The following is a 27,888-nucleotide window of genomic DNA, read 5'->3' as shown; positions in this document are numbered from 1 at the left end:
CACAGCCAACACACACACACACACACACACACACACACACACACACTCTCGCACGCACACACGCACACACGTTATTCAGTTGATGGTCCGAGTGACATAAACCAGGCTTCCTGTGACCATCTGGCACCGCGGGGTAGCAGAAACGGATAGCGAATTTATGAGTTGGGGAGGTTAATACTGGCACCTTGTTGAGTCACGCCGTTGTAGGAATAATTGTGATCATAATTATCATACATTTGCTTCCAGTAAAGAAATACTTTGCTCTGCTTTAGATAAGGTGGCAGCCTCCTAATAGGAGATAGCAAGAACCTGTTTAATTTGTAACATATCTGATCCGTTGACTTGAATAGTGGGAGCATTCTTCAGAAAAAGAGGATCTTTTGCTTTTTCTGATTAGACATCATGTGTCAGCTATTCAAAATTGACTAAGGACCGTTGCTTGGTGTGAGAAAATGAGAGAGAAAAACAGAACTGGTAACCGGTAGTAAGAATCTTATGTGATATACTTTTTTTTTTACGCCATAACTGACTGTGACCAATAGCAATGCAGTTGAGCCTGTGTTTGTGAAAGCTTGTTCGCTGCTGTAAAGTTATTTCAAACAAACAAACAATGACTCCCTTTTCTAATCTAACAGAATGCATTTAACTTGTCCAATGTATTTATTAATTTGACCTGTGTAAGATGCTTGTGGACCATGGGTGGGTTTTCTCTGGGAACTCCGGTTTCCTCCCAAATCTCAAAAACATGCAACGTTAATTGGACACTTTTGATTGCCCCGAGGTGTGATTGTGAGTGCGACTGTTGTCTGTCTCTATGTGCCCTGCGATGGGCTGGCGACCAGTTCAGGGTGTACCCCGCCTCCTGTCCGACGATAAGTTGGATAGGCTCCAGCACTCCCACGAGCCGTGTGGGGATAAGCGGCTCAGAAAATGGATGGATGGATGGATGGATGATCAGACCTACTTCACAGTAGTTCCTTTTTAAGTGTAGCCATAATTATGACACAATTATTACATTTCTTAAAAAAAGAAAAAAAGAAAAAGTCAAAGGGAATATTATGGAACAACTAAAAAGCATGTTACCATGCCCTTTCTGCCAATGGTCATGGGCGTGGTCAAACCTTTGCTCCCTCTGGTAAGATAGGGTCCATTTTTTAAAACTCTATCACACTTTGCAACATGAACCATTTTTTTTCCCTATGGAGATAAAGTGCTACAGATTGTGTTTCTGTGAATAATATGATATCAGCACAGCAGAAACACCTTGATTCTTCTTTGACTAAAACTTTTTGACTAGGATTGATTTGGTTTGGTTGTTTGGGGTCAAAGTTCAACAATCCCGGTCAAACTTTTAGCTGATTCACAGCCCCATCAAACATGTTTATGGTCTGTGATCGTTGTAATGTCTTCAAGCACCTACTTGAGATTATTTTTAACTGAATGCTCTCCGTAAAACTCAGTTGAACTTTTGACTGACATAATCTCCCGAGCAAATAATTGATAACGCAACGCCAGTGTCATAAAGCAGCTCTGACAGTTATGTGCCATTTTCATCTTCCGTGTTGTGTTAAGTCCGCCACACCGTCGAAAATTCTCTCAGAAATGCATTTTTCATCGTTTTGAAGTACACACAAAAAAGTTAAATTTTGGAAAGCGTGCTGTGCTTAACCTATAAAAGCTTTGACTTGCCCTGAGCGGCGAGTAAATGCATTAAACCTTGTTGCGACACATTCATGTGGTCAAACTCTATCATGTCAACGATATAAAACTATAAACCCACACTCGTGTTTTGAGACATTATCTTTGATGTAGCTTCAATCTTTATATAAAAGTACGTGCTTTGGAGGCCACAGAGTTGATGTTGCATGTTGTACATCTCAAACTGTTTTTTAAAAAAAATATTTAAAAAAATGTTTTTAAAGTCACTGATTGTTCATTTAAATGACAGCATGCATTTTTTCAAAATACACAAGTAGGGAGATGTCAACTTTTTGAACCTGACTGAACATTTCTACATTTCTTTTCAAGTTGCAAAACTAGCCACAAATAGTGTTCACTTCACTGACTCCTGCCTGGGCAGCATGCGTTCAGTTCCCACTCCGTGGCAGTGGGAATAGTGAGCGTTTGTCTTTGTGTGCCACGTGGATGATCGTAGTCAGTGTTCAAGGCGCTGACAATCTTGGATAGGATGACCCAAGGATTCCTACAATACTTAAGTCTTGTACCATTCAAGTGAAAGCCCATCTACAACTATCCAGAGGCCAAAAGCCTGATGGATACAGTTTTCTTTCTAAAAAAAACAAAAAACAGCAACAGTAAGGAGCTGCTATGTTATTCACAGTTTCAGTTAAATTTAGGAAAGTTAAAAAAAGATAAGAAAATAACAATTCAATTTAAACTTGTTGCTGATGAAAATAAAATATATACAGTACCCTAATAAGTGTTTTAAATAGATCAAATTCAACTATATTTATTCCAAAAGTGAAATACAACTGAGCTCTCCTAGACGAAAGGATTTAAAAAAAAATAAAGCCTTTGTAATATAATATGCAGTTTAAACTAGTGATTCTTTTGGATACGATAACGCGTAGCCCACACAACACTAGTACACATGCCACACTTTGAGAGTCACTATGACAATTGTTATAGAAAATAAATATATAGTTCTAAAGAACTCCAAAGAAAAAATTGCCATGAACTTGTGTACGGCTCAGCAAAACATGTTTTATTAAGAAAACTGAAACACTTTAAAATGTAAACCCTTTCCCACACGACAATCTGATAAAAAGATGGCTCATTGGTCTTTTGGCTAAGGTGGAGTGTTCAAATGTGCAACTTTTGAAATCTTTCCTTCCTCTTTTTAAACCAAAAGATGAGAAGATGAGATTTGAAGTAATCTTCAGAAAATCTTACCCGTACAGTTCTGACTTCCGACATAATAAACAAGTCAAACAAAAGACAAGAAGCGATAAAGGCAGTCACTAATTATTATTATTATTATTATTATATATATATTTTTTTACAAAATCATGCAATAGCTGAATAGGGAATAAAGTGTGAGTATGTCTGCGTGTGTGTCTGTGGGAGCATGTGGAGGTGTAAAGGCCGCTCGCTCATGAGTCACATGCTGTTGAGCAATCTTTGGCTGCTCGTCAGGATGTGGCTGATGTCTGTCTAAAACTTCTCCATGAGCTCAAAACTTTGCACCTTTCAGCCAAAGTCATGGCGGTGCGGTAGGCTATCCCTTTTACAAATGTTTTCTTCTTTTCAAATCGACACATTCAGTACACATTCACCACTCAGATAAACTTTTTACATTTGTAATAGATTCATTCATTCATCCATCCATCCATTTTCTGAGCCGCTTATCCTCACAAGGTTCGCGTGAGTACTGAAGCCAATCCCAGCTGTTATCAGGCAGGAGGCGGGGTGCACCCTGAACTGGTTGCTAGCCAATCGCAGGGCATATCGAGACAAACATCCGCACTCACAATTCCACCTAAAGGAAATTTAGAGTGTCCAGTCAATGTTGCGTGTTTTTGGGATGTGGGAGGAAACCGGAGTGCCTGAAGAAAACCCACACAGGCATGGCGAGAACATGTAAACTCCACACAGGTGGGGCTGGGATTTGAACCACAGTCCTCAGAACTGTGAGGCCAACACTCTAACCAGTTGCACTATCTCAATTTGTCTATCTAACTTGTGAAATTCTGTGCAGTTGCCCTTTTTTTAGTTGTGGCAAATGAAGCTTTGTTCTCACTTTCTGTTCCCAGTACATAAAAATATTTTTTGACTGAATCAAAATCGGCACCAAGAAAACCCAAGCGGGAAGCACGTCTGCCTCACAGCTCTGAGGACTGGGGTCAAATCCCGGACCCACATACGTGGAGTTTGCATTTTCTCCTCATGCCTGTGTGGGTTTTCTCCAAGCACTCTGTTTTCCTCCCACATCCCAAAAACATACACGGTAGGTTCGTTGAAGACTCAAAATTGCCCATAGGTGTGACTGTGTCTGCGAATGGTTGTTTGCCTATCAGTGAACTGCCATAGGCTGGTGACCAGTTCGAACCACTCAAAAATAGTTGTGACAGGTTCCAGCACGCCGCAACCCTAGTGAGGATAAGCCGAATGGAAAATGGATGGACGGATGCATCAAAATCAGTTTTAAGTCTCTTTTGTTTTTGTACTATCTCCATATGTGCTCTCGTGCAATTCACATTGTTCCATATATAGCACACAGTAAACAGAAAAAGCCTTTGCTGTTGCACAGACACGTAATATCTGAACTTATAAACAAATCCCAACATACTCAGTTAAGTTTCTTCATTGTGACTATTTCCAAATTAAAGGATGTATCTATTAATTTGAGGTCTTGACAATATCTGAGGGATGATTCACATTCCCAGATTAAAGTTGCCAGACATATCGTAGTTCATTTCTGACTAAAGCGCTGATTGTGAATGCCTCACAGTTTTGTCATTTCGCTGATCACTTCTTTCACTCTGCTAAAAAAAAAGTCATATGAATTCCATCTTGTATCCTTCTGATAAGGCAGTAGACGGAATGGCGCTGCTTGGGCTCGCTGCGTTGTGGCCGTCATTGGATCCAGTGGGCACAGGTGGGGTGGAGGTGGACGTGGATGGCTGCTGGGAATCTTGCAGCTTCTTCTTGTTTATCTTCCTCTCTTTGGCACGTCTGTTCTGAAACCAGATCTTCACCTGACAAAGAGCAGATTCAGTTTAGAGGGTTGTGAAGTCAAAAAACAAACATACAAACAAAAGGGTTAGGTTACCTATCACCTGTCACCCTTGCTCTTTGATGATATTCAGTGTGTGAAATACAACAAATCAAAATGGTTGATACACCTTTGTCCTAGCACAGCAGTGGCAACACATATAGCGTATCGGAATATGTACACAAGGATGTCATTTGCATTTTCACATTAGATTAAAAACAATTATGTTTAGTTTCATTTTTCCATTTTACAATTCGTGCATTGTGCTTAAAGGTCCACTGTCATGAAAAGTATGATTTTTAGTATGTTATTAAGAAAAAAACATCAGCCGGTATGGACCCATCCTTTTTTTTCACCACAAAACATGATTTTGACTTATTTGGCTTTTTGTAACTGCCACCATGAAAATCCTCTCGAGGGATTTGTTGTCAAGAAGAAGCAGGAAGTGACGTTCAGGGCAGGAGCGCACTCAGGCTGTCTCGTATGTTTCTATTAGTTTTACCTGCTCAAATATAGCTCTTTGTTACTTTGTGTTAGCCAAAATGCTGGCTCGTTGTATTGGTGGATGTTACTCGAACACTCGGGAGGATGAATTCGCTGTTCATACTTTTCCAAAAGACCCAGTTCGTCGTGAAAAATGGATTGCACAAGTGCAAAGGATGAGAGCTTGTCAGGTTCCAAATGACAGGTAAGTCTGTATAGAGCTACAAAAAAAAAATAGATGGGTTGGTGGGGGGGGGGGGGGGGGGCGTAATCCGTATGTCAGGGGTGCTAAATGTGTCGGTGTGCGACCCCGGCCGAAGCCGTGATCGGCGGATGTGGCGCCGGGCCGCCGTGGCTCATCTGACACGGAGGTGGTTCGGACGGGGAGGTGGTTTCTGGGGCATTGTCATCGCTCACGGGCGGCGGTGTTTATCACCGCCTTGGAGGTAGATTGGATGGGGAAGTGTTTTGGCCATGCCGTCGTCGTCGCTTGTGGGCGTCAAATGCTGTTTGGCCGTGATCCGCATATCCTCTTAATATGGCTCGAAACGATAAGGTTTTATTGCCCCATTCACTTCACTTGGTTGTGAGATGTTCGTCTACGAAAAGAGCTTCCATGTCAGACAGACTGTCGGAAAAATCCGAATTTCTCTGTTGTTGGTCTCCCATACCAGGTGGCACAGCGTCTTCTCAATGGCGAATGTCTCAGTGTGACATCACGAACAGAAGATGCAGCCAATATGGCTAGCACTTGAATGTTGAAGGACATTTCCGCAACTTTGCGCATGGATGATGCAGTCTCTTCTCATATTTATTTTTTCATATAGACATTGAAGTGAATAATGTCATATGTGTTTTTCATTATTATATCTATTTTAGAATGTTTATAGGCGTGACACTTGACCTTCAACAGTTACGAGGATCCGTCCACCCATCCATTTTCTGAGCTGCTTTTCTTCACAAGGGTCGCGGGTTGCCAGCCAATTGCAGGGCACATGGAGACAGACAACAGACTCACTCACAATCACACCTAGGAGCAATTTAGACTGTCCAATTAATGTTGCATGTTTTTGGGATGTGGGAGAAAACCGGAGTGCCCAGAGAAAACCCACCCATGCGGGGCCAGGATTTGAACCCCTACCCTCAGAACTGTGAGGCCAATGGTCTAAACAGTTGCCCCACCGTGCCGCCCGGTTACAAAGATCTAATTCAAATGTTTGCATTTGAAAAACAAAAATCATTACAAAAATATATGCTTTTTCAATAATTTTTGCCTTGTCAACCCTGATTTTTGCCTTTCCACCCTCTTATTGGCCTACAGTATTCAATATCTACTTCGTGGCTACCAGAAAAGCCAAAGGCTAAGACGCACGAAATATTGTTACCACAGGTCATTGGAATTCTTGAGAATCTTCAATTTGCAATGTTGTATTTCCAAGGTTTGAGTCCTTGGACTTTCAATTATTACCTAGACAATAATAGAAACCTGACAAATTCAAATTTGTCATATTTTTGCAAATTAGCATTCTTTGTGGAACAAAGGAACAACGTGTATCTACACAGTACTGTATATTCTTTCAAGGATGATGTGAAGATGTTAAATGTGCAGTAAAATTTTGAAAATTCATTTTCAAGGTACTGTATATGACCACTTCATCACGAGCAGCCGGATAGACTTATGCGTACTGTTCGTCATATTTCCACTGACTCCTGCGTCCTCACCTGTCTTTCTGAGAGGTTCAGTGCCATGGACAGCTCAGCCTTGCGCCTCATTGTGATGTAGCGGTTGAACTGAAACTCAGTCTCCAGCTGCTGGCGTTGGTGGTCGGTGTACACCACCCTGTATTTATCCTTTGTGCGAGTCTTTCCTCCTGTAACATAGAAAAGAACTCCAATTAATGACCATCATTTGAATTGGATGCCTCTGGGACAACTCTGGAGAGACTATCAGCACCATCCGTCACTTTGACGTCACTTGTTGCTCAGCCTAGTTTCAGAACAATCATTTGTGCCCCCACAGGGTGGACCTGAAACTTGCTGATCCATCTGATTTACACCTTGGATTGTCGCGATGATGCAATTATACTAATCACTTGAGCACTCTGGTCATTAAAAAAAATGCTTTTGGGAAGGAAATTTCAGTTCACACCTACATATCCACAGTTCTGTTATCTCAATTTTGCAGATATTATTTTGTGAGCCTCTTTTACTTTCATTGGCTGAAAAACTAACCTATTTGCTGTCTTTGTGTTTAGGCCATGAATATGTTTTGTATAAAATATTGCTTGGGCCACCGAACTCCATTGAGATGACAGGAAGCACTTTGTTCAGTCAGGTCATAAAACAAAGCAAAGCAAATTTATTTATATGGCGAGTTACACAAGGTAACTCAATGTGCTTTGCATGATGAAAATAATTTGAATACTAAGAAAAAAAACATTTTAAACAGGGGAAAAAGCAATAAAATTTTCAACAAAATCTCCACATAATATAAAATGAAAAATAAAAGTACAATCAAAAAGCGTACAGTGCAAGAAATATCATTAAAAGTGGAAATACTCTAGAAAGCATGAGAAAAAAAGCAGAGTTTTCAACCTGGATTTAAAATCATTCACACTTGGGGTTGAGGTCACCTCTGTTGGCAACTTATTCCATTTGTGTGCAGCATAATCACAAAATGCTGCTTCGCCATGTTTGCTTTGGACTTTGCGTGCCACTATTTCATCTGAGTCAATCGATCTCAGAGCTCTATTTGGTTTGTATTCCGTAAGCATTTCTTTCATGTTCTCAGGGCCTCAGCAATTTAATGATTTATAGACCACTAGAAGAACTTTAAAATCTATTCTAATTCTGACTGGAAGCCAGTGTAAGGACTTTAGAATTGGAGTTATATGCTCTGACCTCTTTTTTTTCTGGTTAGAACCCGAGCTGCACCATTCTGAATGAGCTGCAGCTGTTTAATGCTCTTTTTGAGGAGTCCATTCAGAAGACTATTGCAGTAGTCAAGTCTACTTGAGATAAAAGCATGGACGAGCTTTTCCTGGTCTGCTTGACACATATAAGCCTTCACTCTAGATATGATGTTCAGATGGCAAAACTCAGTATGATTGAATCTACCAGAACACCAAGGTTTTGGACTCGGTCTTTGGTTTTTAAAGGTAGTAAGTCCAGGTATTTACTAACAACAGTTCTCTTTTCTTTATTGCCAAAAACAATTCTCAGTTTTGTTGAGGTGTAATTAAAGAAAATTTTGGCTCATCCCGTTATTTATTTGCTTTAGACAATGACACATCTCAATTGAACTGTAGTTATCTGGAGACACTGCTAAATAAAACTGCCATCTGCATACCTATGACAGTCAATATCAAAATTCTGAAGAATTCGACACTTGGGTAGCAGATACAGACTGAACAGGTTGTTCGAGATCTGACCCTTGAGGGATACCATAGGTCATTGCCATTTGCAGCAATTGAGCAATTCCAATGGTTAGAAAGTAGCTTGTTTCCTCCAGGTAGGACCTGAACCATTTAAGGGCTGTTCCATTTAGTCCGACCCACGTTTCCAACCTGTTCAGCAGTATATTATTGACTGTATCAAAAGCCGCACTTAGATCCAACAAGACCAAAATTGACACCTTTTCTGAGTCAGTGTTCAACCTTCTATCATTGAGCATTTTGATAAAAGCAAAAATTCTGTACTGTGATGAGTTCGGAAATCTGATTGAAATTTGTCAAAACGTCCAATGAAATTCAAGAAACTGCAGAGTTGATTAAAAACAACTTTCTCAACAATCTTGGCTATGAAAGGAAAATTTGAGATGGGTCGAAAACTTGCTGACATAGAATCCTCCAGTGCTCTGTTTTTTAGAAGACCCTTAACAGCAGCAACAAACTTGCCCGACTGAAGTGAACAATTGATTATTTGCTGCGAATCAGCTAGCATTGATGATGGTATGGAATCGAGACAGCTTCTTGATAGTTTCAATTGCTGAACCATTTTCGCTACAGTCTTTTGGTCAACTGTGTCAAATTCTGACAAGGTAATGGAGTTTTTCCTGGGTGGCTTCAGATGTCGAATCATTTTATCATTTTGCTGATTTGTGCTGACATTTGACCTGATGAATTTTATATTTTCACTAAAATAACTCATTGTAAACTCATTGCATTTGGCGGCTGTTATGATTTGTTGGGTGGGGGGTGAGCTTGTGAACCACAGCAAAAAAAAGTGCTAATATTGTTGAGGTTATTATGGATGATTTCAGAAAAGTGTTACAGTCTATCCCAAACTAACCTTTGGTTGAAATTACAAAGACACTGCCTGTTGAGGGCATAGTCAGTTTGTAGTTTAGTTTTTCTCCACTTACATTCTGCTTTCCTACACTTCGATTTAGCGCTCTTGATCATTATTGTGCTCTGCCACCGTGTTTCAGGTTTCTTGCGGTAGTTGTGAAATTGTCCAAAAGTTCATCAACTGTCTCAGCATTCACAGTCTGTGGCACCGCTACAGTCTCCTTAAACTTAGTGACAGTACTCTCATTTTTGTACCTTTTCTTAACCCATTCGTGGGCAGCGTCCCATTTTTGGGACATCATGATGTTCTCGCATTCTATCCTTCAGTATATCAAAACATTGAAGTTTTTTTATCTTAAGCCATAATTTGGTATCAGGAGAGGATAACTCATCGGTCAAAGTTAAGCACGGAGTTATTTCCCTTTCCTTCCTTACCCAACATGGCTGCCTCAAGTACACATGGTGTCATGATCCTGCCGCTTCAGCACGAGCTGTGCAGCTGCGCTGATTGGGAGGCACACACCTGTGCCTCATGCGGCCTGATCATCCCCCGTATATATAGGACCCGGTGACGACTGGTCTTCCGCCAGTTCGTTGAGCTTTATGTCCCGTTCCAGCACTCTCGTACTCCTGACTGAACCTGTGTGTACCGACCTCCGTCCGTTCTCTGACCAACCTTGTAAGCCTGACTCCTTGACACTTCTGCCTGCATTGTTTCCCCGTGCACCGGACTGCCTGCTCGATCCCCGAACTCTGCATACAATAAACGTGTCTCTTCTTGAACTACCTTGCGTCTTCCGAGTTCCTGCATTTGGGTCCTACCTCTCGTTCCGATGGGACGTGACAGAACGAACTGGCCATCACAGGACCCAGCAGGAAAGACCCGGCGTCGCTGGGACCGACGCAAGGTAGACCGTCTGCCGGAGGACCAAGCCTGTCCAATCCGGGTAGGCTCCCTGACGTCCTCCACTTCCGTGTCTTACGCTCCGCCAGCGAAGTACGAATACGTCCCGAACACGACCCGTCCGGCTCCTCATATTCTTCTGGACTCTGACTTTTCGGAATATGAGGAGGACCGTGATTTGTATGCCGGGCTGCCTGAGTACGACTCCGACGACTTTGATTTTGAGTCTCTTTGCCCGGCTTTTGATCCCAGTCAGTTTGCCCCGCCTTCCCGCGTTTCCAGCACCCGAGCGACTTCGCCCGGTAGATCCAAGTGCACCTATCCGTACGAGGGAACCCGCTTGGCCATCTACCCGGGACCTCCGCGTGGCGGCCAGAGGAGACGCCCCGGCCGGGCGCTCCCTGGTGTCTCTCGCTGTGCGGCAACGAAGACACCGTCCTCCCACTCCTCGCCGGCAACTGTGAGACCGGCAGACCCGCAGCTGGTGGCGAAGCCTCAAGCCCAGAGGGAGGAGGAGCCGCAAAACCACGAGTCGTTCTGTCGCGAAATGCGGGCGCAGTTAGAGAGGCAGAGCGCTGAATTGGCCGCTCTCACGGCCCAGGTCCGGCAAGGATTGGCGAACCAGCCGACCTACGCTGACGTCGCAACGGCGACGGACTCGCTGCTGACTCAGGTTCACGTGGCAGTTGGAACTGACCCGCTCCCGAGACACGCCCACGTGTCAGTTTCGACTGACTCTCCGCCTGCTCAAGTTCACGTTGCCGTGGAAACCGACTCGTCCCCTTGCCAAGTGCACGCCACAGTGGGAACAGACTCGCCACCTCAAGTGCACGTCGCAGTGTTGGCGGTTCCGAGTAGAGCTCACGCGACAGTTGGAACTGACCCGCTCCCGAGACACGCCCACGTGTCAGTTTCGACTGACTCTCCGCCTACTCAGGTTCACGTTGCCCTGTAAACGGATTCACCACCGCGCCACGCCCACGTTGTTGTTTCTACGGATGCACTGCAAGCTCACGTGGCAGTGGGGACCGACCCGATGCCGCCTCACGTTGCTGTCCAGAAGGTGGCGACGTCTCCACAGCCGCTTCTCGTCCGTGCTCTGGAGTGGCAGTGGCGACCGGCCCGCGGACGCTCCACACTCCTGCTCTGTCGGCGACGGGCACGCCCTCACGTTCCTGTCCAGGAGGGGGCGGCGATGGTGCCGCCTTCTCACGTTCTTGTCCAGGAGGAGGCGGCGGGGTCGCTGCCTTCTCAAGTTGCTGTCCAGGAGGAGGCGGCGGGGGGTCGCTGCCTTCTCAAGTTGCTGTCCAGGAGGAGGCGGCGGGGGGTCGCTGCCTTCTCAAGTTGCTGTCCAGGAGGAGGCGGCGGGGTCGCTGCCTTCTCAAGTTGCTGTCCAGGAGGAGGCGGCGGGGTCGCTGCCTTCTCAAGTTGCTGTCCAGGAGGAGGCGGCGGGGTCGCTGCCTTCTCAAGTTGCTGTCCAGGAGGAGGCGGCGGCGACGGGGTCGCTGCCTTCTCAAGTTGCTGTCCAGCAGGCGCTGGGGAGTTCTGTGGAGCCACCCAGGAGCTGGAGAGACTTCGGGGTGGCGGTCATGGCTCTGGTCCTGCTCTCCATCTTCTTCGCTCCTGAGTTCGCCCAGCCGCTTCAGGACCTGGCCTCGTTGGCGACCCATCCCTGGTCGTCTTGCACCGACGGCGTGGGAGGTTCTCGTCCGGAGCAGTGGCCTGCCTCGTTCTGGTTCCTGCTTCGCAGTTTTGTTCCTCACAGAGGTCGTCCGCCCGAATCGCCCCGTGGGGACGCCTCGTGTTTGGTGGCCTGGATGGCCACCAGTCTGGGGTTCGGGGGGGGGCGTGCCCTCCTCCGGATCCCCTTCCGCCCACCCCTGCCTGTGTTAATTAGTGTCTGTTTTTTTTTCGTTTAGGCACGTCTGGGAGCCGTGCCTTTGAGGGGGGGGGGGGTACTGTCATGATCCTGCCGCTTCAGCACGAGCTGTGCAGCTGCGCTGATTGGCAGGCACACACCTGTGCCTCATGCGGCCTGATCATCCCCCGTATATATAGGACCCGGTGACGACTGGTCCTCCGCCAGTTCGTTGAGCTTTATGTCCCGGTCCAGCACTCTCGTACTCCTGACTGAACCTGTGTGTACCGACCTCCGTCCGTTCTCTGACCAACCTTGTAAGCCTGACTCCTTGACACTTCTGCCTGCATTGTTTCCCCGTGGACCGGACTGCCTGCTCGATCCCCGAACTCTGCATACAATAAACGTGTCTCTTCTTGAACTACCTTGCGTCTTCCGAGTTCCTGCATTTGGGTTCTACCTCTCGTTCCGATGGGACGTGACACATGGAGTGTTTTCCAAGAGAAGAAAGGGAGAAAGGTGAGTATGCAACCAAGTTTGTCTTCAAAATGCTAATCCATCAGTATTAATAATGCATAAGTGTTGTTCTAGAATAAGAATTAATTAATAAACATATCTCTAGTTTGTACCAGTTCACAGAACTGATAACATACCCGCCCCAGTTTTGGGACGTTGCTCGAGAGTGGGTACATCTTTTTGCCCTATTTTTTATGTGTTAAATGAAAAATAAGTGTTATTTCCTTGATTGTGGCCTGTTAGGAAACTTTTATCTCAATGAGCCAAAAGATTGCCAACCTGCCCATGAATGGGTTAATAGAGACAGATGGTGTCAGAATTTTTGCAAGAATGTAATTCAAAAAATACACAAAAATGGTCACAAATCGCCATATCCTAAATGTCCATTGACAGAATTTCATCCTTAGAGATGACCAGGTCTAAGATGTGATCTTGAGTGTGCGTTGGACTCTTATGTTGAGACAGCTCAAATGTGTCTAATATGGCAGAAAGTTCTTTGGATGTTTTTTGCATGTTTTCATGTGCAAGGCTGGACCACGGCCAAAAATGGCGTGGCCTGGCCACCACTCTAAACAGTTTCATCCATTACACCTGCCGCCGGTCACAGCTGTTTCTCATAAGGCACTGTGATTAGATTATGTATTTAAGTTGGATTTTTGTCACTGGCATTTGCCAGTTTGAGTTTGCTTTCCCACATCCAGGGTTACTCTGCCACTGCGCCATTATAGTCCACTCATGTTTTTGTTATGCTCTTATTTGACTCTTAGTTATTAGACATTGTTTCTTGTTTATTCGATCCTGTCTTCTTGGAATCTGTTGTTGCGCAGAACTATAGTTTATAATAAAACACATTGAACATCATGTCCTCGTCTTGGAGTCCTGCATTTGGGTCCGCCCCCACACCGTTGGTTTGTGACATTTTTTTGTCAACATGAATGTTAAAATCCCTCATGATGACAAAATACTTCTCCTCAGTACAAATAACTGACATCGGTTTAAAAAAAATCCTCCGTACATTTTATATTCTATCTTGGAGGCCTATAAATTATTATTAAAACAATAACCTTTGGGTCACCTTTAACTAAAAAACAGAGCTAAAATCTTACCACCGTAGCCTTTTCTAATGACTTTGTCGTCATCTTGTATATGTATATTACAGAGCGTTTTGAGTTGGTCTCATGACCAGAACTTGTGGCTGAACCCAAGGAGCACGACTCGGGAGACCAGGCATTGTTTGAGCAGGAAGTTTATTCAGTTTGGGGTCAGTGCACAAGAAAGCAGTCCAAAATAGAAAAAGGTAACAGAATCGGCAGGCCAAGAGGCGACGTCAAAAACGACGCAGGGTCTAACAACTGAGAAGTCAGTAACATGAGACAAGGTCATCGAGAACATGATGACAAAGTTCAACAATCTGGCGAATGACCAGACCACACGAGTGGCAATATACTGCAATATTGAGGGTAATTAGCGTGAACAAGAAGTAGGTGGGTGCATCTGTTCACTGGAACAGGTGTGCACTGGGTCGAGGAAGGACAGGCCCATGACGGTTGGTGTCAGTGACGCCCACGTTTTCACAGTGGGCCTGAGAATAGCTCCAAAGCTAGGTATCGTGAGTATTGTGTGTTTACTTACGCACATCAATTTCAATTTAACAACTACTCTGTATTCAATTTAAAAGGTATAAAAATGTTTTTGTGGGCCAATGACAGGCAAAAAAAAGCAGTACACTGGGTGTAAAATGAGAAAAGTACACAATTGTACATAATTCCACAATTCAACCTCTTCTCTATATTATTCTGGAATAAATGAGAAAAGTGGAGACCGAAAAGACTCGTGACTGTAGCCAGTCACGTCGTGCAGCCAAGATTAAGATCTTTGTCTGGTACCGTGTTCAAGTTCAGGCGCCACTTACAGACCCATCAGCTCTATTAATCAAACTTAACTAGAGCGAGCGTCGACTCTCTAAGGCATCGCAGTAGGTTTTTTTTTTCTTCTTATCAGTGCGAGCGGTTTGCACAGTTATTTACACAGGCAGCTATTCATTGACACACACATTCACAGAAAAGGGTGAGTCACTTATTGATCGGGAAATCTTGAGTGCGTGACAACATCGATCAAAGTAGAGCAAACGGGTACGTGGGCCGCGCAGACATCCGTGAGGCCCCCGGGTTCTGCAAGCCGTGGCTCTTCTAAGCCGCATTATCTCGCCAGGTTGTCGCCTGGTGGACAGAGAGGGCGGGAACGACCCTTTAGCAGCCTCCAAGCGCCTGCTTTGTTAGCTTTGCATTGACATCCCACGCAAGCTTGCGGAAGGGAGAGGCCAATAGCTTGATGGATGTGTGTGAGCAGTCACTGACTTAACGGCGCGTGCGCGGATGTCGCAACTGTTGATGTGCGTAAAAACTTTCATCGGGAGGAAACTAAAAATAATGTTACGACCCAAAGCCACGAGTCACAAAACTGAGTCATTTGTATTATTAGAGGACTTTTCACAGAGAACGTCCCTTAAATTGTGCAGGTACATGTTGCAACAGCTTGATTGACATTAGGACAGAGTTAAAAAAAAAAAAAGATACAGTCAATTATACAAACGTGTGATTAGATCCTTAATGACATTTTGTCATATTCCAAAAAGAGACATAGTCGCAGTAAATTAATATACATTAGAATTAAACAGTTAAATATAGAAATTACCTCACATTTTTAATACAACTGCTGTAGGTGTGCATTTCAGTAGTATACACTGCTATGTGCAAAATGTGTGAATTTTCATTACCGTATTTGGATGTGTTTCTTTTTTAGCTACAAATTGTGGAAAAAAAAAATGCGTGGAATGATAATTTAATTGGAATTCAAATCTCTTTTCAAAACTTGCATATACGATGTTCTATGATTGCTCTAAGTTATGCTAGAAGATAGCAGGATCCTTTACAAAATAAATTTTCTTTAACCTGTGAGAGACCCCACATTGGTGCCTCCACCCATTCTCCACCCCCCATCTCTTCCAGTTCATGACTTCATTAACATGACTATGCCAATTAAAAAAAAAAATCTCTCTCTCTCTCTCTCTCTCTCTCTCTCTCTCTCTTTCTCTCTATGTATATATATATATATGTGTATATATATATATATGCACAGACTGCACCTTGCACAAACTGCACAGTGGTTATAAATAATCTTCAAAATTTAGGAAAGATAAATCAATATTTGTCATTACCATTTCTAATATGACCACTTTTGTCATTTCCACACCAGTAGAAATTAAATAAACGTTTACCAAGGGTATAAACAATTCTAGTCTTTACAGTTTATTGCTTGTTTTGATAGTACCATAAGTACTATCAAATATGTGTCCCTTTTGTGGGAATGTTTGTTTTTAATATGATAGTCCTTCATATACTGGTACGTACTCTCATATATGGCAGAGTTTCCCAACTTTTATTGTGTCAAGGCAAATATTTTATACTAGAAAATGCCTCAAAGAACCAAGCAAAATCGTCACAAAATCTGGATACTCCATTTGCCATTTAGTGGAATGTATTTAATTGTATGTCGGTGGCTAACTTAGATGAATTAAGATACATTATTTTTACTAAATGAATCATTTTCAAACCAATTAGGCAAAATTGGACACTTTTACACAGCACAGCTGATGAGGCTGGGAATCATTATGTGGCATGCCCAAAATGACAATTTTAGGAACAAAAGCATTGTTCATCTTTCTATTTTAATGTAAAATAAAGCCCATTTATTCCCGACCAGGGTCCTGTGGGAGATCACCCGAAGCTCAGAAAATTACCACGTTTATCATTAATATATTTTTGGTTATAGATGGAGAACAGCAACGTATAGTGGCAGGTGGAGCAATTTAAACCCTCTTCTATTAAATGTCATAAGGTAAAAATCCGTCTGTGCCCCCCATGCTTCACCTTGACTCATTTTATGAATAAATGTGAGCAGAATTTTGATCAATTCATTATTTATAATTTTCACAATATTTTTGTTTGGTAATGTGCTGCGTAAAAAAATGAACTTCATTTGACTTAAAAAAAAGATGGAAAATGGATGCAATCTGTATTTATTACAGAGCAGCACTTCTTTTGATTATTAAGATGTGCATAGATTTACATATTGCTATATTATTTTTTTTGTATTTACACATTTGTGATCTAAATAAAGAATAACGAAAGTTACTCCGAAAGCCTTTTGTGTTCTCGTTATGTTAACATTTTCGCAGTCGAAAACCAGCACTCATCTCTAAATGTAAAGCTCGATGAAAACATTGACTTCCTGTCTCACGATAATTTAGTCTCACCTGGAGGTGCGGGCATCTTGACAGGCTCATGGGGTCTCCTCCGGGAGCAAAAAGGGTCCTGACTGGAGAAAAGATTGTAGTGGTTGAGGCCTCCTCCCGCAGGGATAGTGGGCATGTCGCTCAGTTCTGCCGAGTTGAAATTCACCTGCCCGGCGGCGGGGCTCGAACTAGGGAAGGCGAACGGGTATTCCTCGCGGTAAACAGGATTCCAGGCGCTTCCGGACGGGTCGGCGACTCCCGCCATGTGATGGTAAGCTGTGAAATCGTACGTTGGCATTACGTACTGACTGTTTATGGGCAGTGGCTGGGCAGGGAGTCTGGCCGGCTGGGAGTTGGGATACATGCTGGCGACCAGCAGCCTTTCGCAGGTAAACCGCTCAAATCTCCTGGAGCATTTTAGGGGGTTTATTCCGAGCCACTTCTCTGCTTCTTGTTTTCCCTTCACGGCGACTCCACGCACACACATACACACACTGTGGCCAGCTTCCTGAGCAGCAAGTACACACCTTTATAGATTTACAGCCGAGGAGTTCAAAAGTACCATGATGACGTCAGCCCTTACCTGAGACTCACCTGGCCTGCTCTGGTAAGCGATGTGAGTGCATTGACCTAACCTTCTGCTGAGATCCAAAACAATCTCAACACATTAAAGCTTACACACACACACCACACACACACACACACGCATACAGTAACAGTACACACACATACACGGTAGTGTGAAAATGTTCCAGCTCCCTTCTCAAATTCGCATTGTTTTGCATAAATGTATTCCCCACTTTAATACTTAAGAGCAAATAAATGTAAATACAAAAGATAACAAGACAATCTTTAAATGTATTTTTTAAGTAGTGATTTTATTAAATTAAAAGAAAAAAATAATTGCCCTCATTATTAAATCATGACATAAAAATTAAAATTCCTTTCAAAGTTGAGTTCATTTTCACTGACCACACCGGATATGTTAGCAACAGTTAGACACGGTGGTGGTAGTTTAATGGTTTGGGGCTTCCCTAGTTCTTCAGGGCCTGGACAACTTGCTGTGATTGATGGAACCTTGAATTCTTCCGTTGACCGGAAACTCCTGAAGGAGAATTTTTGGCCATCAATTTGAGACCTCAAAGTGATGTAAATGCGGGTTCTGAAGCAGGAGAAGGATCCAAAACACACCACCAAGTCAACTTCTGAATGGCTTGGGAGGAAAAAAAAACAGTTTTGCAGGTTTTGGAGTGTTCTAATCAACGTCCAGAAGATACTTAATTTCAGTTGTTTCTCCTGAAAGTGGCCCAACCAGTAATTAAAGTTTAAGGGGCAAATATCTTCTCACACAGTGCCACGTAGTTTTGAAGTTTTTTCCCCTTCATAAATATAAGGAGAACTTAAAGAAAATACATTTTATGTTTATATGTACTGTATTCGGGTTGTCGTTGTCTGATATTTGTATTTTTGAGTGAGCTTAATAAACGTGGGAAACTATGGAAATAAAAGAAAAGAATTTGAGAAATAGTACTTTTTCACAACACTGTGTTTCTTAGTCGTAGTTTGCAGTGGTTGCGAACTACACCGCATGATACTGGGAGATGTGTATACAAATATTCAAAACAACTTTCAGTATGATGCAGTGCAGCTCTGCAACACTGTAGACTACAACCACAATTATAACCTCAGAGTTAAAGAACAGAGCTTGAAAGAAAGAAACTGACAGCTTGCTTTTAAACAAATGTCACAGGCATCACTATGAAGCAGCAGAATCAGTGATTTTTATTGCAGTAACAAAAAGTGATGGTACCACGATACGATGACGATAAAAGGTTTACACACCCCTGTTCAAATTGCAGGTTTTCATGAAAACTACAAGGTGGAAGGAATTATGAACACTTTAAAATGCCAGTCAGTGTTTACACACACACAAATGAGTCAAGAAAAAACTACTAGAATGGCTGATTTTTTTTAGGGTTAATCAAAGGCACTGAATTGAATTCGATTGCTTTATTCTGAACACAGCCTTATCACAGCTGAACAAGAGGGTGTGCACATTTGTGCAACCACACCATTCAAGTTTCTTATTTTGACATTCCCTTGCAAAAAAATTAAAAAAACAATTTTCAATTGAGTTTAACAGATGATAGATCAGGGGTCATCAACCTTTTTGAGCCTGAGGGCTACTAGGGGAGAACTGATTGTAGGAAGGGCTACACGACTTGTTGCAGCAAACTTCAGTCATAGTTCATTATACATACATAAAATATTTTTGTTTTAATTTTTTGTATGATGTGACATTACAGGTATTTTAAAAATTTAAATAACATAAGCAAGTCAGATTCAAATTTTAAAGCTGTGGTATTTGTAGAACATGCCTCGCGGGCGCCTTAGATTGTCCTCGGGGCTAGCATGCGCCCATGGGCACCACGTTGGTGACCCCTGTGATAGATCATATTAATGGAGGAGCAAGTATTGAAATGCTCTCTTTTTAATTTGGTCTAATTTTTTTAGAAATAAAAAAATACTTTTGAATATGACTGTGGAGACTTTTTTTTCAATATACACTATTCAATTTCTTTCCGGATTTGTAAAATAGATTGAGAAAACAATTACATTTTAATTGGAATGGGATTACAAAGTCTTGTCAAATATTATCTGTGTGTCGGCATATGTTATTTTTGTCTGGGTCTTGTATTTGGAGTTTTTGAACTTGCAAATCATATGAAAGGTTTACTACGGTTCATGATTCCTAAACAAAAGGTGTGATTTGTTCCCGCAGTGGAGGAAGTAATTAAAGTTTGATTCAAGTTAAAGGGGGCAAAAGGTCTCCACAGAGTGAAAGTAAAATTACTGCAGCCTGTAACCACTTTTGTTGCTGATAGTCACCCGGAGCAGTGTTTTATTGTGACGAATGGTTAAAGTGTCGTGATCATAAACTGAAGTTTGCGTGCATAATGTCACAACTGACCTATACAGCAGTTATAACACTGAGCAGGGATAAAACGTAGTTTTGATTCAATAACGTCAGGGAAAAATACAAATGAATATACGTCCCTTCAATTTTATTATGTTGACTAAATAATTCACCTTGAATCAGAATCTCAATCAGCTTTATTCCTCAAGACACCTGCCAGTAGAGGGCAGCAAAATACAATGTATTGCAAATCACAAAACTTGCTGATGCCATTATTTGAATACAAATACCCCTTTTGTATTTTTCCACAGCTACTGTTTATGTCATATTTCATACGAAGCTGTAACAGCATCAAGATCTATACAGCTACCCAACATTCATTCAATATTCATAACGTGGTCAGAACACTTACGATCATCTTTAAGAGTAAGCGGAAGAAAGTTTGAGTTGATGGAGAGGCCAAGTGCCAAAAGCGTGTCCGTTAAAGCAACATAAACACACTGCATCACCAGAAACTGGAACATTACGTCATACAGCCGTTCAATAAACACGACTGGGCTAAACATGCATGAATGTATCGCACCATGACAGCATACCCCTTCAGCACTGTAAATATTTTTTCTACTATTATTCAAGTCTTGTTTTGGTGCTCTAATGAACCCCGGAGCTTTTTTCAGTGTCAATAAACAGTCTGTATTTATCTTTAAATGGGCTTCGTGTCAGGGAATTCTCCATGCGCGGATTCCACTTCAACAGTGCAGCATAAACAGTGTTCCCACTCTTTTGTTTCTATATGGGCTCAAGTGCACAGAAGGGGAATTGATAAGAGGTTTGTGCGCTCATTTCAGCAAACCTAACAGCCTAAGTGTAGGAGAAGCAGCTGTATTTCATAGGAAACACCCACTGTGATCCTCTGCCATCACCTTGTCCTTTGCAGTCCTCTGAGGGCCTGCAGACATGAAACACTTGGATGTTCGTTCCAGGGAAGGGCCTTAGATTATAATGTACTGGCCCATACCACATGCTTATTGATTCCTTTCTCCGCATTTGGTAGTTGTGGTGTCAAATAAGGCAACATAAGAGAGAGACAGAAGAGGAAGTAAAAGGACTTCAGGACATCACCCCGGTCTCATCACCCCCCCCCCCTTTTTTTTGCCATTACAATTCCTCTAGTTGCCCGAACATGAAATAATAACAGAGGTCCATTTTGATATAAAGTGTCTACGTCAGAATAAACCCCCTTCCAATAATATCCATTTAGACTCTCATTCATATGTTTGGACAACTTGGTTTTGTGTTGTGGGAGGAGAAAACCCACACAAGCATACACAAACAGTATAGGGAGAACACACAAACTCCACATAGGAAGGCTGTGGCTGAGATTTGAACCCTGAATTTCAAAGCTGTGAGGCAGATGTGCTAACCACGACGAACCGTCCATCCATCCATATCCATCCATTTTCTAACCCGCTTATCCTCACAAGGGTTGCGGGGAGTGCTGGAGCCTATCCCAGCAGTCAACGGGCAGGAGGCAGAGTACACCCTGAACCGGTTGCCAGCCAATCGCAGGGCACATGGAGACAGATAGCAGCCGCACTCACAATCATACCTAGGGGCAATTTAGAGTGTCCAATTAATGTTGCGTGTTTTTGGGATGTGGGAGGAAACCGGAGTGTCTAGAGGAAAGCCACGCAGGCACGGGGAGAACATGCAAACTCCACACAGGTGGGTCCGGGATTGAACCCGGGACTTCAGAACTGTGAGGCCAATGCTTTCCATCTGACCCACCGTGTCTCCCCCACTACTAACCATTTATTATATTTATTTCATTTTGATTTCTGGTCTTTTATTTGTACTGAATTTTTTCCCCAATTACATTAATGGAATTTTGTGCCATGATTTTCCACAAGTGCTTTGAATAGCATTGCTGTCTATATTTGAATGTTTTCAGGAAAAAAAAATCACAACCACATTGGTCTTTTTTCTTAAATTGTCGTAGCAAAAGTAAGTTAAAAATAAGTTAATTAATTATGCTGAAAGTATAACAAAATCCAAATCCATCCATTTTCTTCTCTGCTTATCCTCAGGAGGGTCACGGGGAGTACTGGAGCCTATCCCAGCTGTCAACAGGGAGGAGGCGGGGTACACCCTGAACTGATTGCCAGCCAATTGCAGGGCACATAGAGACAAATAGACACACTCACAATCACTCCTAGGGGCAATTTAGAGTGCCCAATTAATGTTGCATGTTTTTGGGATGTGGGAGGAAACCGGAGTGCCTGGAGGAAACCCACGCAGACACGGGGAGAACATGCAAATGGCACACAGGCGGCTCCAGGATTGAACCCAAGATCTCAGAACTGTGAGAGACAACGGTTTACCAGCTGAGCTATTGTGCCGCCAAAATTCAAATCAGTTTGTGAAATATTAACGAGTTGGACACGACTTCTTAGTTTGCCCCAGAATGTTAAATTCTTCATTTCAATAATGCATTTTGGATAATCCTATGCTCCCAACCTTTTTCTTTTCTTGAATAACGCTACCCCAGTGAACAAAGCACAGTCATAAATGTATGACTGGATTTGTCTGGTGTGGGCAGAAAAACAAAAACATCAAACACCTTTGAACTGAACGACAGGAGAAAAACAAATTGTGACCCAGGCTTGCAGGCTCAATTTTGCACACACTGCATTTGATTGATGAATTGATATTGTTTGGAGAAGCACTATCTTGGCTTTGGTCTACATGTAGCACTGTGGAGCTCGCAGGTTCTCCCTGTGGTTCCGTGGATTTTCTACTGGCACTCTGAGTTCCTCCAGGATTCCAAAAGCATGTGTGTTATTTTCATTGAACGCTTTAAATTGTCCAAAGGTTCAAACGTGATTGTGGATGGTCGTTCTGTCTATCAGGGTTTTGAGACTGATTGGGCAGTCCGGGGGGAATCCACACATCTCGCCTAAAACTAATTGCGATGGGCATTGGCTTAAGAGGAGAAATAAATGGACAGATGTGATGTTTGACTCGCTCAGACTTTATCAGTGTAAATGATGTGACTCCAGATCCTTGTTTAAACATGAATGTGGATTTGGGATCATCTTAAATCCGTACCTTGCTCTTGGTGAGGCCTGCCTGAGGCTTACCACCCCCCTCGTCCTCACCCCATGAGAGTCCAGGCCGTTCTCTTAGGAGCTCTGGGGGTATTGTACACACACAGAGATCATTTGACACGGGAGGTTATTTCTGGTTTTATCTGAAAAGGCAACAGTTCCGTCTACAGCGAGCACCGGTGAGAGAAAACACTCTCACGCTGGTAAGAATAAAGAATGTTTTTTTTTGACCAAGTGCCTGCCAGTGTTGTTTTCATCATATTTTTGTTTCATTTAAAAGAGGGGTGTCCAAAAATGTTTCCCCATGAGGACTGCACGGAGAAACCTGGAAGATGCAAGACGCAATTTAACATTCTTCAATTTGAATTTACCAAACCAATCCCTCAAAAGATTATTTAACATCTTAATATTTTACTACTCGCCAGCTTCTTGTTAAAAGTGATACTGTACATAGTTGAATAGTTTAGGATTTGGTCATCCTTTATCTGTTTTGGCACGTGCAACTTCAGTCCACAGCTGACATCTTGTGTTTTATCCAAAACGTGATTCAACATTGTGTGTATTAAGGCCCCTACAATGGCCACCAATGCTGCGTGAGGTCCTGCGGGCTAAATTTTAATAGCTCTCTAACTACTAGATGCACGTGGGTTAAATTGGTAGATTTAGAGGTGTGGGCCGAGGGTGGGGGGTTGTTTGCCAGTTGCACTATCGTGGGAGTGCCGTGTCGTTCCCCTCCAATGTAATGATGGGGGTTTTGCACACTCTCTGATTAATCCCAGCAAAGTCTGGAGAATTGCTTTCACAATTAGAGGACAACATGGCTCCTGCCCAATTTAGCCTCTTTTTGTTCTCGCCCCTTCCATCCCGTCCTCTCTTTTAATGCTCCTATGGATAACTTAGGTCACTGGAAACCTTGGAGCCAGTTAATGTGTGAATATATGTAAAAAAAAAAAAAAACATGCTTCCATGCCATGGACATGCCTCCAAAATTCATGAAAAGACGAGAGGAGAACCAATCAAGGACACTGCCCAAATGTGTAAGCAATGGGAAAAGAGCTGCAGGAAATTCTGCCCGTTTTGTGGTGTACAAAGTTTTTTTTAAAACATTTTTTTGTAATGACTGTGCCATGTGAGAAAAGTGGCAAGATGGAAGATTGAAAGGCTGGTAAGTTACTGGAAAAAATGTGGTGCTGGCAGCCTTGTAGGACAATTGCTTAGAAGTAGATATCATTCACACAGGTGTTTGCTAAAAATCCAGAAAATCTTCCACCTATGATTTATATGTATGTTTGTTAATTCATTGAACCTTGACAGGACTGCACTGGTCTTAGAAGACATTTCACCCCCGAGCAGGCTTCATCAGTTCTGGACCAGTTGTGATCGATTCAATGTCCTGGATGAATAAGAATATTCACAGCCACCTTTAAAATCATATTGTGCTTTACATGAATCAAGCAGCCCCACTGAAAAATGATCCCAATTTTGCAGTGGGCCAGTCAGGTTCCAGACCTAAATCTAAATGAAGAACCGGTAAACACATTGGTTCACAATTATATTGTGTTTTTTTTTTTTTTTGCATACAAAAAGAGTTCATTACTTGTTTCACATTCACTGTGGAGGAGAAGAAACCTGATTTGGGCAGGGTGTTGTTGTGGAATTGGAAGAGGCTATTTTCCTGTGAAACTGAGACATCTATGTTTGTTTCCCAAGCAGCCCACCACAAACTCTGCCAAAACCTTTTTGTCGCCCCTCTCCCTGCCAGGACCCCCCCCCGCCCCCTTCCTTCACATTTCCATTGTGTTTGCTGTTTTATGGAGGGCTTGATACGGTCCAGATCGTCGCTGCCAACTGAGACTGTCTCACTTCACCTCCAACTTCTCGTCATTCAAAACAAATGGCCACACAATCCAGTCTGTATTTTGTTTTTTGCAGCACTTTTGTTCCTTTTACGTTTAAAACTTCCCTCTCTTTCAGTTCTATCCCTCACCCCCTCCCCTGCCTCTTCTAACTCGAGCAGGTCTGGACCACTGAAACTCTCCCCACTCATGCGAATGTGTCTGGGAAAAAGGGTGTATGTCTATGTCTCCATTGAGAACTTTTTTTTTTTTTTTCAAACAGAACTCTTTGTGTCAGAGGAGAGGAGTCCCCATGCAGTGCTGTGATTTGACTATCCAAACAACCCGCTTCAGAGGCATCCATCCTCCAGCAGACTCCCGGGACAGCGGAGATTAACCTCACAGTCCCCTCGGACTCTGAACATCTGAGACATCTTTACATCTGAAGCAGCAGCCCCCATAGAGAGGAACAGCTGGAATACTCTCCTCTCATTTCAAGAGGAGGAGGAGAAAGAGGAGGCGACTCCAAGATACATAGAGAAGAAGCGCAGAGGGGAGTTGTCATCTGTGTTTTGGGAAACTTTGAAAGGTAAGTTCTTGTCCGGTACTATTAGTTCTGCTTAGGAGTGTGTATGTTGTCACTATTTGTGAGTGACACTTTATGAATGGCTTTGTAAGGAATTTATCCGACACATGAACTCCAGGTAAACATGGGCCAAAACCAAAACTTTTGTGCCGTTGCCAGCTGTTACGGAAATTGTTGCCGGTGGTATTTGTTGCCCTCATATTTGTCAATGTGTGCACAGCAGGGACTTACAATTCAACCTGTTCAAACGTCAACATGCAAGTGACTTTCACCTCTTTGTATTGACGCCCCCCTTTTCGTAGAGAACATTTTTACAACGTTTGTCTTCTCCCTGAGACAACAGGTTTCTTGAGGAATCCTGTGTCTGTACAACGCCGGCTTTTTATATTCCCTCCAGTTTTGTGCCTCTCCTCCTAAGCATTTGTTTGCGCAAACGCTGAGTGTACCAACAGCCCTGGTCGTTTTATTCATTAATGGCTTTCCTTAGGAATGGACCAAACAGAAACAGTTTATTGAAGTTTAGCGATATGGTGTTGAAACCCACCCTGCAATTTAACAGTTAATTTGGAGAACATCACCGCTCTTGTGTTTGTCACAGATGTAGCTTTTACTACCTGTAGTGAGTAACACTATAGAACCGCATACTCTTTCATGGCCTGAGACACATGCGGCACGCACATTTTTTTTTCCCTGTGACCCGACAGATGTTCAGCACCTGAACACGGCTCACTATACGTGGCTGGGTCAGAAAAAGCCGCTTCCATCTTGTGTACCCTGATGACCTTTTCTGATATGAAACTGAGGATTCATTATGCTGGCATGCATCTGCTCCTCTCCCCATCAACTCTTTGGAATTTCCTTTGGAGGATCTCTGGTTGTTGATTAGAGACAGCTCTTTGGATATTTTTGTCCTGGCATTTTGTAGTAGCTATCGGAAAATTGCATGCATATCGTACTTTCCCCAACAACAGTCATAAATCTGAATCTCTGAAGGCCGATGCCACTGATGTCATACCGTTTGAAATTCTGGAATCGATCTCAAATGCTAAGACATTGACAGAGATCAAATCAGTGGATCATGTGAGATTTGGTATCATCTGGTGGCAACTTCTTGCCAAGACATTGTACAAGTGAGTTGAAGAGTTTCATTGATTATCCTAAATCATCCTATTGGCCAGCACAAGGGATGGGGGAAAACAAAAACATCAGGGGTTGGGGGAGTCTCCAAGTGCCACCTTCACCATTTGTCCTTTACATCAACCAGATATGTATCCGCACATTGACCTCCCAGATCCGAGCAGATCTTTTTTTTCCTTCCACGATGTCAAAGACTGTCAGTGTACTTCTACTACTACTTCTAGAAGCCGCTTGGATTTAACTCTGCTGTGATCATGTCAAGTCAGCTTTACTTTTACAGCCCTTAATCACAAAAGAGTCTCAAAGGGCTTCACAGGCACACTGTTGGCACAGATTGATGACATCACCGCATCTAAACAACCCAATCGGGCGTCAGTCATGCCCACAACACCGCTAATATCGCTCTTTTAAATGCCCTCCATGTGTTGGTCCACGAAATTACCAACGCCAGGTCTCACCTGCCTCAATGCAAATTACGCCACATATCGCACCCCATTCATGCCATGCCAAAAATAGAGCCCTGTTTTTATGTTTTGTCTCGAATTTCTTGACATTAATATTATTTAAGCAATTTCAAAATCTGACCCATTTTGTGTTCCACTGCATTTTTCCACATAATATTTTGGCATGAAAAAAAAAAAAGAACAAGTGAGGTTGAATTGGAGTCCTCACCTTTTAGGATGTTTCTCAGCGGGCATCAGACTCTTGGTATGTAGAACTCCTCGGTCGGCTCCATTCCACTGGGCCAGCCCTAATCCATCGTCATCAACTGTTTCCTGGCCCTCACTGCTCACCGCTCGCCGCGTGCCAACCACTCTGAGAAAATGTGCTTCACGTTACAACCATGTTGACAACATGCCAGGAGTCGGATTCACCTCAAAAAATGCTCTGTCATGCTCATGTGTTATAAAAAAAAACACCGTTTCCCCTTACTCTGTTAGCAGGACGCTACCCGAATTACTGTAACATACAATACAATACATCACTTCACCTATGTATTGTATTGTGCGTTTTTCATTTCTAATCAAATAGCGCCCTCGGTGACTGGTTCTGAGGCAGTCGGTTATTGGCTGATTCATTATTAATCACTTCTTTTAAACTGAACTTGGCTCGTCAGGCCTCAATTAGTCACCGCTTCTTTCATGCTGCACTTAGAGACTTATTCGAAAGGTATCTTCAACGAAGAGCACTAAGTGTTTTGGCCATCTGGTGTCCTCCTCGTTTCCC

General features: G+C 42.9%; 2 protein-coding genes and 1 long non-coding RNA gene across 3 annotated transcripts in view; 1 reads left to right on the top strand and 2 right to left on the bottom strand.

Annotated features, from left to right (window-relative positions):
- Nucleotides 1-46: 46 nt before the first annotated feature.
- On the bottom strand, nt 47-17,836 carry cdx1a (caudal type homeobox 1a). Its single transcript, XM_061835862.1, has 3 exons — nt 17,101-17,836; nt 6,941-7,089; nt 47-4,718 (listed from the first exon to the last, which is right to left on the bottom strand). Exons 1-3 carry the CDS (start codon nt 17,564-17,566, stop codon nt 4,518-4,520), a joined length of 816 nt encoding a protein of 271 aa, XP_061691846.1. The 5' UTR covers nt 17,567-17,836; the 3' UTR covers nt 47-4,517.
- On the bottom strand, nt 17,837-27,888 carry LOC133509126 (uncharacterized). The gene is made up of 3 exons (XR_009797230.1): nt 27,595-27,888; nt 27,334-27,477; nt 17,837-23,187 (listed from the first exon to the last, which is right to left on the bottom strand). It is a non-coding gene; the product is annotated as an uncharacterized LOC133509126 (long non-coding RNA).
- pdgfrb (platelet-derived growth factor receptor, beta polypeptide) overlaps nt 25,227-27,888 on the top strand; it is a 35,532-nt gene continuing 32,870 nt past the window's right edge. Inside the window, exon 1 of the mRNA XM_061835859.1 lies at nt 25,227-25,527. The gene's annotated coding sequence lies outside the window, so the exon portion shown is untranslated. The remainder of the gene's footprint in view (nt 25,528-27,888) is intronic.

The sequence above is a fragment of the Syngnathoides biaculeatus genome, chromosome 11 (genome assembly GCF_019802595.1).
Source record: "Syngnathoides biaculeatus isolate LvHL_M chromosome 11, ASM1980259v1, whole genome shotgun sequence".
Classification (NCBI taxonomy): Eukaryota; Metazoa; Chordata; class Actinopteri; order Syngnathiformes; family Syngnathidae; genus Syngnathoides; species Syngnathoides biaculeatus.
The sequence above is the reverse complement of the archived record's forward strand: the minus strand, read 5'-3'. Positions and strand labels throughout refer to the sequence as shown.